The sequence below is a fragment of the Oryzias melastigma genome, unplaced genomic scaffold (genome assembly GCF_002922805.2).
Source record: "Oryzias melastigma strain HK-1 unplaced genomic scaffold, ASM292280v2 sc00267, whole genome shotgun sequence".
NCBI lineage: Eukaryota > Metazoa > Chordata > Actinopteri > Beloniformes > Adrianichthyidae > Oryzias > Oryzias melastigma.
Genome location: NW_023416898.1, coordinates 221,190 through 238,080, shown reverse-complemented (window position 1 = coordinate 238,080; position 16,891 = coordinate 221,190). Strand labels below are relative to the sequence as shown.

General features: G+C 40.1%; 2 protein-coding genes and 1 long non-coding RNA gene across 3 annotated transcripts; all 3 read left to right on the top strand.

Annotated features, from left to right (window-relative positions):
• Positions 1–712: 712 nt before the first annotated feature.
• On the top strand, positions 713–4,494 carry LOC112138907 (transcription factor E2F8; the record flags this gene model as incomplete). The annotated part of the gene is given in 4 exon segments (XM_024261568.2): positions 713–979; positions 1,063–1,186; positions 2,865–3,175; positions 3,583–4,494. Coding segments are annotated over 4 exon segments (870 nt in total), but the record flags the coding sequence as incomplete, so codon positions are not given.
• A 1,054-nt stretch (positions 4,495–5,548) lies between these two features.
• Positions 5,549–11,887, top strand: csrp3 (cysteine and glycine-rich protein 3 (cardiac LIM protein)). The gene is made up of 6 exons (XM_024261571.2): positions 5,549–6,214; positions 7,377–7,498; positions 8,652–8,823; positions 10,139–10,268; positions 11,432–11,525; positions 11,599–11,887. The coding sequence occupies exons 1-6, from the start codon at positions 6,150–6,152 to the stop codon at positions 11,670–11,672; spliced, it is 657 nt and encodes a 218-aa protein (XP_024117339.1). The 5' UTR covers positions 5,549–6,149; the 3' UTR covers positions 11,673–11,887.
• Positions 11,888–14,619: 2,732 nt separating this feature from the next.
• Positions 14,620–16,702, top strand: LOC118598265. Its single transcript, XR_004947385.1, has 2 exons — positions 14,620–14,683; positions 15,879–16,702. It is a non-coding gene; the product is annotated as an uncharacterized LOC118598265 (long non-coding RNA).
• Positions 16,703–16,891: the final 189 nt, after the last annotated feature.

Genomic DNA, 16,891 nt, shown 5'->3' with positions numbered 1-16,891 from the left:
CCGTCCTATGGGAAGTCCCATTATACGCTAGGACTTATACGTGAGCATCAAGCTAGCAGATTTTAGCATTATACATTAGCAACAAGCTGGCAGATCTTAGCAATAAACGTTAACATCAAGTTAGCAGACTTTAGCATTATATGTTAGCATCAAGCTAGCAGACTTTACTATTAACCGTTGACATTAAGTTAGAAGACTTTAGCATTATGTCTTAGCATCAAGCTAGCAGACTTGAGCATTAACCATTGTCATCAAGCCAGCAGACTTTGGCATTATACATTAGCATCAAGCTAGCAGCCCTTAACATCAAGATAGTGGCCTTTAGCATCATACGTTTGGATCAAGCTAGCAGACTTTGGCATTGTATGTTAGCATCAAGCTAGCGGACTTTAGCATTATAGCTTAACATCAAGCTAGCGGACTTTAGCATTATACGTTAGCATCAAGCTAGCGGACTTCGGCATTATAGGTTAACATCAAGCTAGCGGACTTCGGCATTATAGGTTAACATCAAGCTAGCGGACTTTAGCATTATATGTTAGCATCAAGGTAACGGACTTTGGCATTATATGTTAGCATCAATCTCTACTTTTATGGATCGATTATTGATCGATTAACCGATTTTGTCGACCCAGCCCCAGTTAATGATCTATTTGCAGTATATAACACACGTCCTTTTGTAAATACAGAACTGACAGTCTGTCCTTTGCAGGACTCGTCTACAAAGCTGGGTAACATCTTACAGGCCCATCTGAAGTCCCGCCGCGGCGTTTGTCTAACAAGTCGCCCCTCCCCTCGTGCCCTCCACCTGGACCCAGAGTTTCTGAACACCCCCGGGGGCGCTTTAACCAATCAAACACTAGATCAGAGCTTAGAGAACCTCCTAGACAAAGACGAGAAGGCTGCAAACTCCGACAGCGAGGCAGGATTGACTCCGGTCCGAACTGTACCCCTCATCCCGGGACAAATCCACACTGAGGTAACCAACAGAAACGGCACCGAAGGAGAGAACTCGAGGACTGGTCTCTATAATCCAGATGCTCTTTCTACTCCCCCATCCAGACACTACTCCCTGCAGGATATTTGATTCCAATTTCCCAGCAGTCCCTCAGCATCAAGGAAGGCTGTGGAGGAGAGACCAGCAAGGCTCAAACCCCGACCTACATCTATCAGACTCCCACTGCAGGTACGTTTACTGCTGAAGTAGTGTGACGTTCATTTCTTGATACTACTGTAACTCTTCAGCTGATGACGCAATCATCCAAAACCACAAAAGCAGCTTTGTGCTGTTATGAAACATTATACATGGGTAATGTGTTGTATTTCGGTGCAAAGCCGATATAAAAGCGTTGATCGTGTTTACGGTTCAATAGTTACAGTATGTTAGATTTTGTGTTTGAGCGTCACCAGCTCGGGTGTTAAAGGGTTAAATACCAGAAACAATTAAGAAAAATAAGCTGCATGATTGGTTGAAGGTTTAATAAACTATCGTCCTAATTGTCTTTATTTTTCATTAGCATTAGCTTAAACGCTTCAAGTTTAAAGCTAACGATGGTTAAGATGTGTGTTTTTCATCCGTTTTACGGAGGATTTGATTAGTCGACTAATTGAAAAATTAATCATCAATTGAAAAAACCGTTTGTGGTTAATTTGTACACTACACATCTGTTACACAGTGATTTTTATTTAGCTTCATCAAACATAAGAAGAATTTAGCATATTAGCGCCACATATGAACAATAATCCAGATAATCATAGCATAAGGAACATGCTAACAAGTCAACTAAACTCTTTATATTACTTTAAATCACTAAATCCGTTGATTTTATTCTCTGTTGCTTTGGAATAAATTAGCTAAGCTCAGCATAAAACTGAGCAGCACTTCTTCTTGTTAATAGCAAATACTGAGACACACTTATACTGCCCTCTGGTGGCTGTTCCTGTTTATTTATTTTAAAGGGTAACTAAACCCTGAATCAACTTTTTATGTTTGTTGATCTCTTTAAATGGGGCTTTAAAAGTGCTGCCTGTTGGTCATTGCCAAATTTTTAGATAAATAAAAAAAATGTGTTTAATTCTTGAAAATCTAGTCAAAAGCTGTCCGTGTGCTGCCCCCTACAGGTTGAATGTTACAGTTGAATTTTGTGATTGGTCGAACCATGTAAGTTTCAGAAGTCTGACATCATGATCTCCAGCTCCAGTAATGATAACAGTCCTGCCCTCAAGCTCCACCCCTCTGACTGGATTTTCACATTTCGGCTGTGGGTGGAGTCAACCTCCCTGTTTGGTGACCCTTTAAAGGTCACACCCATAACCATCCTGTGCAAAAAAAACTGACTTATACTGTGAAAAATATACGCTGTATCTACATTCTCTTCATACCCCCAACTACTGAAAAAACTATAGACCGGGACTTGAAGGTGCCCTGGATTTCAAAAGCATCCTGGTCACTACGCTTTAAATGTTTCAGTTTTTTTTTTTATGCCAAATATGGCGTCACCGATAAATACAAACATTTTATGAAGGCCGTGTTCTCTTACCAAAATCTTCAATGGTTTATCAAAAATTATTAAAATACTTTTTCACTAAAATTGTTCAAATGCAATGCATTGTGGTCTATATTCACCAATCTAGATAGCATCGATGCACAATGGCTTTTTGCACAGACTTGTGGGAAATTTTGGAACTGTAGATTCCACCAGCACAACAAAATGGTGAACACAATACACCCAGATACACAATGAAAGCAGGAGTGTTGTGTTCATAAACACATTTCTGGACGGACATCAAAAGAGAAAACAACAGTAATAATCCGGTTACAATGTTCGAGTTTTCCTCATGGAATGACGCCGTTTCTCCAACAGCTGCGACGCCGACTCACGCCCAGGAGGTGACGCCCACCAGCCTCTGCATGCACAAACCCGCGGCCTCCCCCCACGCCGCGCAGCACCTCCACCGCCTGCACAGCCCCAGCCCCGCCATCCTGAACTTCACCCTGCAAAACCTGGGCCTGATCTCCAGCCCCGGAAACCCCGCCGCCTCCCAGCAGACTCCGGAGCGCTCCGGCGCCGTACTGAGCCCCATCTCCACGCTACAGCAACGGGGGCTGGTCTTCATCAAGCCCGGCTCCCCCGCCACCATCCAGCAGCCTGTGACCCTGATCAGTGTGCAGCAGGTACGACAGAAACATGCTTGAAGCCCCGCCTTCTGTTATGTGCTTCCTTCTTAAAGTAGAAAGGTATGGCGTTATTACTCAAAACCACGCAGAAATCAGACATCGCCGCGCAAGTATCAAACATTCCTAGAGGGTAATTCAGACCCCGCGAGTGCTTCTCTGCTCCTGCACGCTCGTGGTTAATCCTCCTGCTAGCAAAAAAAGTCATTGTGCAGAAGAGTCTGTCTACTTCTGTGAATTATCCATGAGGAATGTTGTCTTATTTCTGTGTGGAGTTTTGTCTTATAAATAACGCCAAAGAAACTGTAAAAGAAGAGGCTGTAGGCCTGAGGGACGATTCCTGACATAAATGTCTTCACAAAAAGCAGAAATCAAACTGACTTTAACCAAACCCTGTTGTTGTCCAGCCTTTGATGAGCACTCCGAAAGGAACGGCGCTCCCCCAGCACAGCTTCTTCCACACGCCGGTTCCCCTCTCGCCTCTGGCTGCCATGGTAACCAGCAGCAGACAGCCAGCGACCCGGACGATCTACGTCCCGCAGAGAAAGCTGGACGTGGCTCCGGAGGATTCCTGAGGAGAACTTCAGTGGCATCTTCTCTGTTCTTCCATCTGTGGCTCTGGACTGATAAAGGAATGACCTCCTGGACGTGTTTGGACGCCCGTCAACACTTATGTTTCCCTGGAGTTAGATTGGACTCCCTCGCTGTGATTTATTCTCTCTTAAAAGAATTGTCTAACATTTGAATAACATTTTCCAATCACACCACTGTTTGAAGAACCTGGTTACATTTTCTTGCACATTCCTAAAAGTCAACTGTTGTTCAATTTGACATCTTGGTGGATTTAATTTATGAAGGGCAACCTTGTATTGAGTTATTTTAAAATGCAAAATAAATGTCAGTGATTTTTTTTTTTTTAATATCAAATCGCTTTTCTTTTTTTATTTTTTCTGCTACAGTGTAAAAAACATCCTCTGAGATGCTTTTAATTAGAAAAGTTTTGTTGTTTAAGAGGATTTCCTTGGTTAATGAAAAGGTTTTAAACATAAAAGTCTTAAATATCCACATTTGGGCACATATTTTTAAGAAAAATGTTCCTATTTTCACAACGCACAACAATAAATTACACAATATTCTAGTCTTGGGTGAAAAGGAAAGAGGACAGAGAGAAGCAAACATACAATCTCGGCCCCATCCACCTAAACCAGCGTCTCCAGAGCCACATGAGTCTCTCTGGTTAAAGTCAAAAGAAGGTTTTTAAAAAAGTATAACTGTAAAAAGTGAGTAAGTAGTAAAGCAAAGAAACATTTTTTGAGTGCTTGATTTTCTATTTTTAAACAAATTCAAGGATTTTAAGTGTTTGTAAATAAATTGTTGCTGAATTAGCTCTGATTTAGTTTTTAGCACATTTTTGTCTAAAAATCTAAATTCTAGTGATTTGCTGCATTGAGATGATCCTATGTGACTCAGGATTTTTTTTATTTTAAAAAGAAGTCATGTGAAAGCTCTGACAAAAATAAACTATTTAAAGCTTTCAAAAGAAAAAAAAATCATAATCACCCTTTGAAGCCTATTTTTGACTGTGGGAGGAAAGATTAAACCCATGCATGCACAGGGAGGACCTGCAACTCCACACAGAAAAAACCCAACAGGGAGTTGAAGACTTAGAGGGATTTGAACATCAGTGTTGCCCAGCAACAGCTCCAAACATCACAGCTGTAGAGAAGATCTGTATGGAGGAATGGACCGAAATAGCAGCTATGTGTAAACCTGGTGAAGATCTACAGCAGGAGTGTCAAACTCAATCGCACAAAGGGCCAAAGGTTTAGGTCGCGGGCCAAACAGGATAAACATTTATTGAACACTCTAAAACTAGAAAACGTAACTTTATAACATAATTGAACTAGATATTTAACATTACCTGTGATAATGCTAGTGTGAATGCTGGAAGCTGAATTTGGTACTGAAGTAAAGATGCTAGTGCTGATAGCGGAAAACGCTGAAGCTGATAACCAGCTAAAATATTAGCTGAATGCCAAATTAGCATAAAAACGTAGGTTAGCCAAAACAGCTAGCAGGTAACTTCAAAATAGCCTAAAAAACTGAAAAAAGCCTAAATTAGCCAAAGCAGCTAGCAAAATTAGCCTTAAAATCTTAGCAAATGCTAAAAAAGCTAGCAGAATACCATTTTTTTTAACTTTACGACTGTAACTTTTTTGCCTAATTATGAATAATAAAAAGACAGGAATATTATTCCAGAATAATTCAACTTGCACCGTAAATCATTTTCAATATTTTACTCTCCATAAAAATATAACCTAGCCCCCAGGCCTTGACTTTATCACATGTGATCTACAGGAAACTTCTCTCATCAACAACCTGGGTTACAAAGCATTGAAAATAACTTTTATTGACCAAACATGTATTTTCTGCACCATTATAGAAACAAATCCAAATCATGCAATGGTTCTATTTTAATTCTGTCTCTCATTGGAGTGTTTCTGTGGTGAACACTACAGAGATCTCTTCTTTAGAGGTGGGATAACTTACAGATAATGTGATTCTTGTTGGGGATTCAATGTTTTTCCCCCTAAATTAAAGCCAAAAAAGTTTTTTAGTCCATAATATCATTTGGATTTGTGCAATGTAATTTTTCATTTACCATTTTACCATTTCTTCAAACGGTAAATTCGAGGATGCATGGAGCCTTTGATTCCTTTAACCTGGTGTTTCTACTGCAGCACAGTCTATGTTTATGTCATGATACTGTGGCATACCAGGCAGATGCCGTTGAGCCACAGTTATCAGGTCAGAGCTCCCTGCAGGGGTCAGTGAATGCAGCACAAATGCTCCAGTGGCTGGTGTTCAGGCCTTATTCAGATGGTGATAAAGGGTCGGAGCCCTCCTCTCTGTCACATGTTATTTTGAGAGGATAGTTTCATCGAGGCGTTGCCAGTGTGCTGCTGATGTGAAGATGGTATTTAAACCACTCCGAAAAACAGACACTTGCTCGTTCAAAAGCACTAGCAGAAACTACAGGTAAGGCGCTCGTCTCTTTGTCTTCAAGTTGATCTTATAGGTGCATCTTATGGAAATGGAACGCTTGATTTAAGTTTTGTCTTCACTGATTTTTAATTTCTGCTTCATTTGAATGCCAACATAACAACCACTTTCTGCTAAGCTCTGTCTTTGTCACCATAAAACCACAGGATCCGACTTTCGTTTGTTGGATGTTTTAAATGGTGCTTTTATTTTGAAATGCGTCTTTCCAGCCCTGTGGAGTGTCAGACCGCCTCTGATAGGAGGTGACAGCCCAAAAGCCAGGCAGGCAGCACCAGTTCAGCAATGTGATTCTTTCACATTTCATAAAAGTGATGTAAATACACCTAATGTGGCTTAAATTGGAAAAAATATTTTGAAAAATCCCATAAATACACAAAATTAAAGACTGCAGTTTATTTTCTTAAAGGATAATTAATTTGATCTCCTTGTGACCATTTTTGTTAAGTCTAAAGTAGAACATCCATCTTTTAATTTTTCTAATGTGCCAAATTCAACGGTGTTGCTGGAGCCTATCCATGCTACTGTTTGATGAAGGTGGGGTACAATCTGAACAGGTCTGTTGGAGGGCCAAAGTGAAACATACAAACCTAATATTAGAAAAAAAGTTTAATGATCAGGGAATAAATTTATTTAATAAAATGTAAACATGTAGAAAAACAGTCACAAAGAAGCGAAGCAGATTGAGAAAGACCTAGGAGACGACCTCCCGCAGTTATATAGTGGCTATAGCCCAATTCCCACCTTAATCCCCAACTACTAAAAAAACTAAACAGTGTGGGACTATATAAGGCCCTGGAATTTAAAAGCAATTCTGACACCATACTCACTACTTTACTTTCGTTTTTGGTTTGTTTTTTGCTTTTCTTGAGTGGTTCATTTGGAGCGTTGACTCTCTGTCACGTCTTAGTCCCAACTGTCCCAGACCCAAGAGGTTGTCTGTGGGAGAAAATGGATAAACCTGTTTTGGACATGGCTGTAGACCACTCGGTCGGCCATTTTTTTTCCACAGGCGTGATCCAGGTGACAGGTCGTAGTGAGTACTTGTGCAACACGGAGAGTAGGGTGAAGTAGGTGAGGTGCAGGTGTGTCGTTTAGATTGCACAAGGGTTTGTAGGCTGATAAGATTGTTTTCTGGAAGCTTCTTTAGGATGCCTAACTGGGGAGGAGGAGCCTCGTGTGCGGCCTGCATGAAGACTGTGTACCATGCCGAGGAGATCCAGTGCAATGGGAGGAGCTTCCACAAACCCTGCTTCATCTGCAGTGAGAAAACCCTCTTCTTTCAGTTGTCAGGGTCTTGTCTGATGTCGCAGGGGTTGAGATTCCAGTCATTTCACAAAAATAGCTTTCTATAAAGGTTTTATCAGATTATTAGGAGTTCATGATTTTTTTCTCACTTTCAGTTCAGCATTTTATGCCACCTTTATTATTTTGTCCTGGACTGTGAGGTCCACATTGTTCTTGAAATACTTCTTTCTTACTGCGATTTTAGCAAAAATGTCACCACCACAGACTCAAAATTCCAGATTCTTCTCCTACAGCTTATCTACCCCTACATTTATCCCTCCAAGAGTAAAGATATAGAAAAACAATGTCTGTACCCAAATCCCCCCACTCACTATATAGTGTGTTTGCCATTTTCTATGGCTGCCTGAATCTACTAATTCCAATATTGAGTACTCTACAAATTTCCCCAAACTCTTGACGAAATACTAGTGTCCATTGATGCTCATTACACTGGCGAATATAGACCACAATGCATTGCGGTTGATAATTTTTTGTAAAAGAAATGTTTTAGATGTAATTTTGCAATAAACCATTCACATTGGATTAACGGTTGAAAAGTTACAGTAAATCAAAAACGTAAAAACAGGAGCTCTGGTGTTAAAGGGTTAATTATTACAACTTTTACTAATCTTTTTTTCTGCCTACATGCCTCCTAAGTTGAATCCCTTCTATCTGGCTTCCACCTCTGCTCCTCTCTTCTTCTCCCTGATGTCCTCCAGTCAAACATTCATCCTTTCTGTTGAGGCTAAATGGCTGATTCGTTTGTGTTTTGATCCCTAAGATACAGTACACGGCTTTAACCCTCTACAGGACCTCTGTATTCATTGCACAGACACATAAACAGTGTCTTGTTAGGTAACCAGATAACCGACTGACATGTTCCAGTGGAAACTCTGAAAGACCTCTTGGATAAGCTCATCCATCGGCTAAGTGGTCATCTTTTCTCCAGCATTCACCTCACACTCCTCTCTTTCTACAAATAGCAACACAAGACATCATGTGTTGCTGTTCCACGATAAAAGCAGCTGGCTGACGGCTTTATTTAACTTCCATTAGCCCTTCCTGGCATTCCTCACTCCGAGTAATGGAGTGATCTCTGTGTGTTGGCTTTGATGCTCCTTTCGTGCAGTGAGCTGCAGAAAAGGGCTGGACAGCACCACAGTCGCCGCGCACGACTCTGAGATCTACTGCAAGACCTGCTACGGCAAGAAGTATGGACCAAAAGGCTACGGATACGGTCAAGGAGCTGGAGCTCTGAGCTCTGATCCTGCAGGTCCAGAGGAAGACCTGCAGCCACAAGAGTACGTGAAGAGGATGGATCAGAGTTTATTTTTATTCCTCAGACTTTACCTTTAACTGTAACCACGACAGTGGGGCTGGGATGATAAAATCGATTCATAAAAGTATAACGCTAAAGTCAGCTAGCTTGATGCTAACGTTTAATGGAATTTCCTATAGGACTAATGCTAACACTTAGTCGACCCAAACATACATGACTGAATGACCATCTTTATAAACTCACAGGCATTAATATTCCAAACTCTTTTGAGGAAATAGTTTTTAAAGTAAAAATTTTTGTTCTTAAACACAATTTTTGTTCATTCTTTGCTTATTCTCCTAAAACAAAAAACAAAAAATGCTATAGTGTGATCACCACCTAGTGTCCAAACTGAAACGTCCTCCAGGAGAAGCAGAACAATGTTTCCAATGTTAATGATCTGAACATTTTAGTTAGAACTTCTCCTTTAGAGAATCCATGTAACACTGGATGATATTAACAATCTCATTATTTCACTGATACATTTACAGTATGTGAACTGGATCAGATTCATATAAATATATTCAAAACATATTATTCATTTAGAAACATAGATTAATAATGTATTTCTAAACAAGTGTGTAAAAGTGTAAACTCAAAATTGAATAGAATTAAAGAATCGAAAAAAAAAAAACTGAATCGAATCAAATTGTTTCTGGAAATTATTATCAATACCCAGCCCTACACAACAGCAAACACTGTATAAGAGAACTGGACTGAGTGACCCCTCCCCTTTCGCGTTCCAAACAGGAAGTACCTACCGGCTCAAAGAAGCCAAAATCCCAGAGACTTCTATGGAGAAATAAACAGCTATTACTCAGTCATTCTATTTGTCAGAATAATAATTCGTAATCTTAAACATTTTCTTAATAATCTTTTTTTTTCTTCAATTTATAAACAGACCAATCAGATTCCTCCATAAAAGTATGTGGTGGCCATCTACTTCCAACGTCTAAAGCCTTTGATTGACAGATTTGTGTCGTCTACTTTCAAGTGGTAGGGGTGTGGCCTTCCCAAAAGCCCACTCCTGATTGGTAATAGTTGTTGCTATAGAAACAATAACTGGACTGACTGGGACCAATCGCTGCTTAGTGACATCGTCTGACTCCAAAATGGCGCCCGAACTGACTTCATTTGGTTGGAGCTGAAAGCAAGCCATTTGTGTGGGTGACATCATACTCACTCAGTCCAGTTCTCATGTACAGACACTGCTTCAAACAGGATTTCTAAACTTTAGCCGATCTGTTTGTTCTTTAAATCCTAATAAACCTCACCGTTTTTTGTTTTTTTTGGTCTAGACCAAAGCCACGAGCGGTCTCTTCAAACCCCAGCACCAACAAGCTTTCACAGAAGCTGGGGGGTTCAGACCACTGCCCCCGCTGCTCCAAAGCTGTCTATGCAGCAGAGAAGGTGATGGGAGCGGGAAAGGTAAACACTTCCTCGTGTAACAATCCCAGCAGCTTTCATGCTCCTCCTCCAGTCGCTTTGGAACAAACATTCACAGAATGTTCTGAGTTTTAACTCCAGAGTGCAACCACAATATGTTTTATCAGTACTCTTTAAGAAACTTACAGATCTTATTTGTCAGCCACACTGAATTATTCATAATCTAGTTTGGATTTTCTGGAGCTCCAGTCCAACATCTTTCATCTTCACACGTTAAAGGTGACAGACGGTTCTTCTTCGTGAATGATGAACGTCTGTTGACAAAACCCACAAACTCTCACAAAAATAACTCCTGATAAAATAATTATCACATTAAAATGAATTGAAAATCCAACTTTATTTTGAAATAATCTGAAAAAAAAGCTAAAAAAAAAACTAATGATTTGAGGAAATGTTTTTTTTTCATTTAATGGAGGTTTAGGCAGATTAGCCTCATGAAAAGACTTGTTTGGACAAAAGTTAAAGACGAAAAACTAATTTTTGTAAATATTTTGAGCTTACTTGGTGCCAGTAGTCCCGCCCACAACTCAGAGGTGAATTTCTAATGAACCGCTGCAGCTCTGCAGAAACTATTACCAAGGAAAAACTGATTTTTTGATTTTGATCTCAAATCGGCATAATCTTCATTTTTTAAGAAAAAAAAGCACTGCGAATGATTTTACTATAATTCAAAGATGTTTGGAAAACGTTGCATCCTCAAATCTGTTCTCCCACTGAGCAGAGCACTATTACCTGGGGGAAGTATTTACAGGATTTTCAGTTTGTTGCAGAGTCCTGGGTTGCTGGGTAAAGTCTCACATGTCCCAGGAATGGGTGGACCAAACTCCAGTATCAATATTATTTTTTTTTCTTCTCAAATTCCAAAATTTTCAGTAAATTTCAAGCATGTTTTTGGGATCTTCCCGTTTTTATTTTTCCATTTTATTACATGTATCATATTTGAGAATAAAAATCACTCAAATATTTATGTGTTGTCGTATTTTGATCTATTTTTCATGGCTAATTCTTTTTTTGGGTTTATTATGTCAAGTAAAAATGAGGGTGACGGTGTAACTTTTCATAATGGAAGTGTTTTAGGGTTAAGTTGAAGGTCATATTTAAAATCAAACATTTGTTATTTGCCTAAACCTTTTCTATTTGATCAGGCGTGGCATAAAAGCTGCTTCCGCTGCGCTCTGTGTGGTAAAAGCCTGGAGTCCACCACCGTGACCGACAAGGACGGAGAGCTGTACTGCAAAGGTTCAGAAGAACGTCCGCCCGTTGGTCTGAAGAAACGCTGTTTGGAACTCATTTGATCTGATCTCCTTTACAGTTTGTTACGCCAAAAACTTTGGACCTAAAGGCTTTGGATTGGGGAACGCCGCCATGTTGGAGGAACGGGAGTGAAACCTGAACGGCTGCCGTTTCAGTGGAGGCGTGGCCTTCATTTTGACACCAGCTGATGATCGCTACTCAAGACGATGGGCATTCAAGACAGAAATGTTCTTAAATGAAGGAAGAAAAAAGTTGAGATCTGGATGCGTAGAACATGTTTGTTGCAGCTACAAACAACATCATGGATCACACTTGAGAAATCATTAAAGATGTTTGTTACAAGTCGGTTCAGTCTTCCTTTAATTTGTGTTCATGTGTGTAGACTATAGAGATTATAGCAACAAGACAATAACAAAACCATGAAAAGGTCAGGAGTGTTAAAAGAAAAGTACAGAGAAATGCAGCACAAGCGGAAAGTGGAGGTGAAAAAATACCCAACAAAACGTTTGGACACACAGAGGAAGAGGCAGATCAGTATGGATGAGGCGTGGACCGGCTGTGTTCTGTGAAGGTATGGAGGGGTTTAGGAGAGGGTACAGAAGTGTTTTTGACTTTAACAAGATCCTGGACAGGGAGAGGATGACGAGGAATGGAGAAGAAGATTTCTGGTTCCATTTTTAAGAAAGAGGCAGACGTGTAGAGGAATAAAGCTGAGTCACATTGGAGTTTTGGGAAGATAGAATGAGGGCAGATGTGACCATAGGAGCAACTCTGGGAGTCAATAGTACAGACGTGAATTGAGTTCCCGTGGTGTGCTTTGAGCAACAGTCCAGCAGTTCAAATATCTAAATTTTGGCAGGTCATCGTGTCAAATTTGCCAATCAAGGACTCAGATTTGAGTACGTGACGTCTTCAGTGACCACATACTAATCCAATGCGAGCATTTTTGTCCTGAACTTCCTCCTGGTTGTGGGGTTACCAGACCTCATCCGGCTACTGTTGGGTGAAGGCGGGACACACTCTGGATAGTTCGCCTGTCAATCAAAGCTACGGCGGCTCCCTGGCTGCAGCCAACCAGGCTCCCTGGGGTCAGCGGAGCTCGCTAGATACGCCGACAGACAGACAGTCACCGCGGTGTGCTGGGCATGCCGGCTCGGATCTCCTGAACTTTATGATATTTTTATTTTTTTCATTGAGACAATAATAATAAAAAAAAAGTTCCCCTCCTTTTATATTTGTTTTTCTCCTCTTGGGTTAATGCGAGACAGTGAGCCTTCAGACTCAGACACACAAAAACATCATGGGAGTGGCTATCATAGAAAGCAGCTCTATGTGAGCGTGAAGTAGCTCCCAGAATCTCAGAATGATCTCATAAACACAGACATGGAGACGTGTAACCCATCTTTACTTCTCAACATCATCCGTGTCTTCATACATTCTAAATGAGATATCCACAGACACTGCTCCATGAAGCGATCATGCTAAAAGCCTTAGCTGGTGGCTCCTCCCACACGTGTCAAGCTCAGGCAGGTGGCGAGCAATGAATTTGCCGCACAGCGTTTGAGGGTTGGGCCACGCGAACAGCGTTTTGTGTGAGTCTAACATAATGGAGCGCCCATCCACCCTACAGAGGAAGATCATTTCAGCCACTTGCAGTCGGGATCTCGTTCTTTCAGTCTTGAGTACTAGAGCAAAGATCAACCGGTAAATTGAGAGCTTTGCTTTCTGGTTTAGCTCTTTCTTCACCACAACAGGCTGCTATAACGGCGGACGCCGCTCCAATCTGCCTGTCGATGTCACGCTCCGATCTCCCACCACTCATGAAACAAGACCCCAAGATATTTAAAGGGAAACCAAACTCTGAGTCAAGTCTTTTTGTCTGTTGACTTCTATAAATTGGGTTGTAAAAGTGCTGTCTGTTGGTCATTGCCAAATATTTGACAAATTAAAATAAACTTGTTCATTTCTTGAAAATATAGTCAAAAGCCGTTTGTGTGAGGCCCCCTACAGGTTGAATTGAGGTAGTTGAATTTAATGACTGCTCAAACCATTTAAAGGGGCCCTACCATGATTTTCTTAAGCCTATCAGAGTGAACAATATCTATATATCATCATATATAACCTTTGGACCACTAAGAAATGAATTATTAAATATTAGTTAGATTTGGTGAGTTTTTCCCTACCTGGAAGTAAAACGACTTGATTCCTAAAGCTCCGCCTGCCGCTGCATGTGGCTGGAATCCATTCCATGACGTCATCCAAGAGTCTGTGGCAGCATTTCTCCCATGAAAATAATCCAAACTTCTTCAAAGATGGATGCTCATATGATATATCTCCACAACACACACACCCAGCTCCTTCACAGGTGTGCAAACGGGGGAGTGGTCTTACGTAATTTGACCTGCAGCTGAACACACCCCTGTATTAGACTGTTGAAGCTCAAGGATCTGACTGAAATTATTTATTTTTTATTAATATTTTACCAAAATTCTTGTAATTTTCGTTTGAGAAAAACTTTCTTCATTTCTCAAACTTTTTACTAACTTTACCAATTTAAAGTGAAATAAATCTCTCTCTCTTTTAATATTATTAAACTGAGTTCAGTCAAGGATTATCATTTTCTGCATAATGTTCATTTAATTAAATGACCATTATTTCCACACACACGGATGTCTGTTTGTATTTACAGTATATAAAAGCTGGCTCTGTGTTGGTGGTCTGGTCTCCCTCTGTGAGGGCAAAGGTGAAAAATGGCGGTGGTAGTGGGGGGTATTGAGTGCCTCTGCTTTTTTTTTTTTTTTTTTACATCAAACAGCTTTACAAAAGCTCAGCTTCACAGAGCTGCAGCACTGTTGCTCTTTATTTGTCTGAGTTTTGTCAGCCAAACAAAGCTACATGGCTAACAAAGATATGCTAACGTCAGAAACATTGATACATTGAGCTATATTGTTGATCTATTTTTTCACCATTTACTTCCAAAGGTTTTCCGGTGACATAGAATGACAGACGTGATGAGAAGCTACAAAATGAAGGGAGGATTTTGACGGAGTTCTCCAGGCTGTGCATGGAGGCCTAGCCAGAAGATTTGGACTGAACCAGACAGACTGTGATCCTGTCTGTCTCCATCAGCACATCTCCAAAAGGTTTGTGGATTTATCTTCTTAATCTTTAATTCTTTTGTCCTCCATCAGGAGACAAAAGCAATGAGAACATGTTAAAAACACCTAAAATAATATTGCCATTAGAGTGGGCCTTTAAAAGTACATTTCATTCATATCTGTTTTAATCTTTAATTCTTTTGTCCTCCATCATGAGAAAAAATCTAAATGAACATTTTAAAAACACCTAAAAATATTTTCACTAGAGTGGGTCTTTAAAATTATATTGGATTCAAAATGTTGATCTATAAATTTACAGTAAATGTTTTCAATTACTTCCCCTTTCTGTGTATTATATTATATTGATTAATAGTAAATCATTTTTAAATAATCTTGGAGTAACTAAACATTACTCTGTGCTTTTAGGAATTTTGATAATCATATTGATAAAACATTTTCTTTTGAGTGCTTCTGTCAGTCACCGGCTTTGTCGTCAATGAGGTCACATTATTATCAGTGTTTTCTGAACATGTTTAGCGTTATGTCTGCTAATAGAGCTTCAACCAGAGCCATTCGGAGCTTTTCTTCAGCTTTGTCAAACCACCAGGTAGAAATACAACAATAAGAACTGCCAAAAACTATTTTTTATTCAATTTAATTATTTAATAAACAGGAAAGGATTAAACAATCGGGCCTGACTCCGTTTAAAACTGGTTTTCAGCAGATTCCTGCTCTGCAGAACATAAAACTCCAAACATGATACGACAGAAACAAATACACACCCAGACAATGCAGAACATTAGTTCATCTGTTGTTGATGGACAGATGGGAATTTGTCTTTCTGAAAACAGTAACATCATCAATAAAAATACAATCTAAACATGAATACGTAGTCATAGTATAGATCAAAGGGAAAAAGAAAGTGATTATTCTCACTGCATCCCTGAGTGCAGCTGTGTCTGCAGCTCACCGCTCCTCCAGGGGATGGGTTAACCCCAGAGAACAAATTTTAAACATCTAGGTGCATGACAGCTGATGGGAATTTAAGTTGAAATAACAGCATCCAGCAACATTGACCCCAGAACATGTTTGAAATACACACGGGTAATGCATTCATGTGCATCTTAGCTGCACGTCTTTCATGTGGCCAACAGGAATTTGCATCTGTAGAAACACAATCGAAACCTAAATGATCTGTAGAAATATGATACAATGTGAGTAAATGTGTTTCTGTTTTTAGGAGGCTACACAACCCCACGGCAGGGCAGTTCCAGGGCCTTCTCCGCCGTATGATGTTCGCTGTGGTGTCTCACCAAAAGGATCAGGAAACGTTCTGCAGAAGAGAACTGTCTCCCTGTCAGCCGCAGACGTGCACTCTGCTCGGATGTCAGAGGAACATCTCCCATCCCCATTCTCTTGCATTCCTGCAGTCATGTGACCACAGCTACCGCCCCGCCTGTTTTGGTGGTCATGTAGGCAGAGTCTTCTCTACATTTCTGGATTGGTTATAAAAATGTCGTGTGAAGTCACAGCAGATGTTCCTTCATTCTTGGATCCAAGCGACCATCTGTTGAAGAACCTGAAGAACTGTGGAGGGCTGGAGGTCTCCTCGGAGGGAACAGTGAAGGTTTTCAGAGCCACAGAATGTTAGTGCATCAGAACTCTAAAGAGAAGGGTCAATCTTTTTGTTCAAGCTGGAATTGGTTCAGAAAGGTATTTTAAGACAGAAGCAGATCAGAGTTCAGGATGACAACCACAATTCTAATGACTTACAGCTTTTTTTTGTGTTCCATAAAGTGAGGCTGCACCACATGGCAAAATGAACCACACCGCATTAGAGTGGCTGTTAGTTTTTAGGGTTTTAGTTGTGATATTTTGATCATATTTCAGCTCAGTTAGATTTGTAGATGACAGCCATGTCTTTTTTATACTGGAGAACATTCTCTTGTAGAAGGAATAAAGGTATTCTATTTAAATGTTTCAATTATTTAAGGCCATGTCGTGTGAAGCTGTAAGAGAATTACTTTTGTTTATTAAATAAAGCAGCAGATGTGAGGAAAAGAACATGTGTTGGACGTCTGTGACTTATATATATATATATATCAACACCACAGGTCTTTAAATGCATTTAAGTAATCTACACATTTCCTTCTCGTTTTCTGTGGATGACAAAGATTTAGGACAAATAGCTAAACTGTGCATTACCAACAACAAGTGGTGAGAAGACTTGGGGAAAAAATGTTTAATTACAAA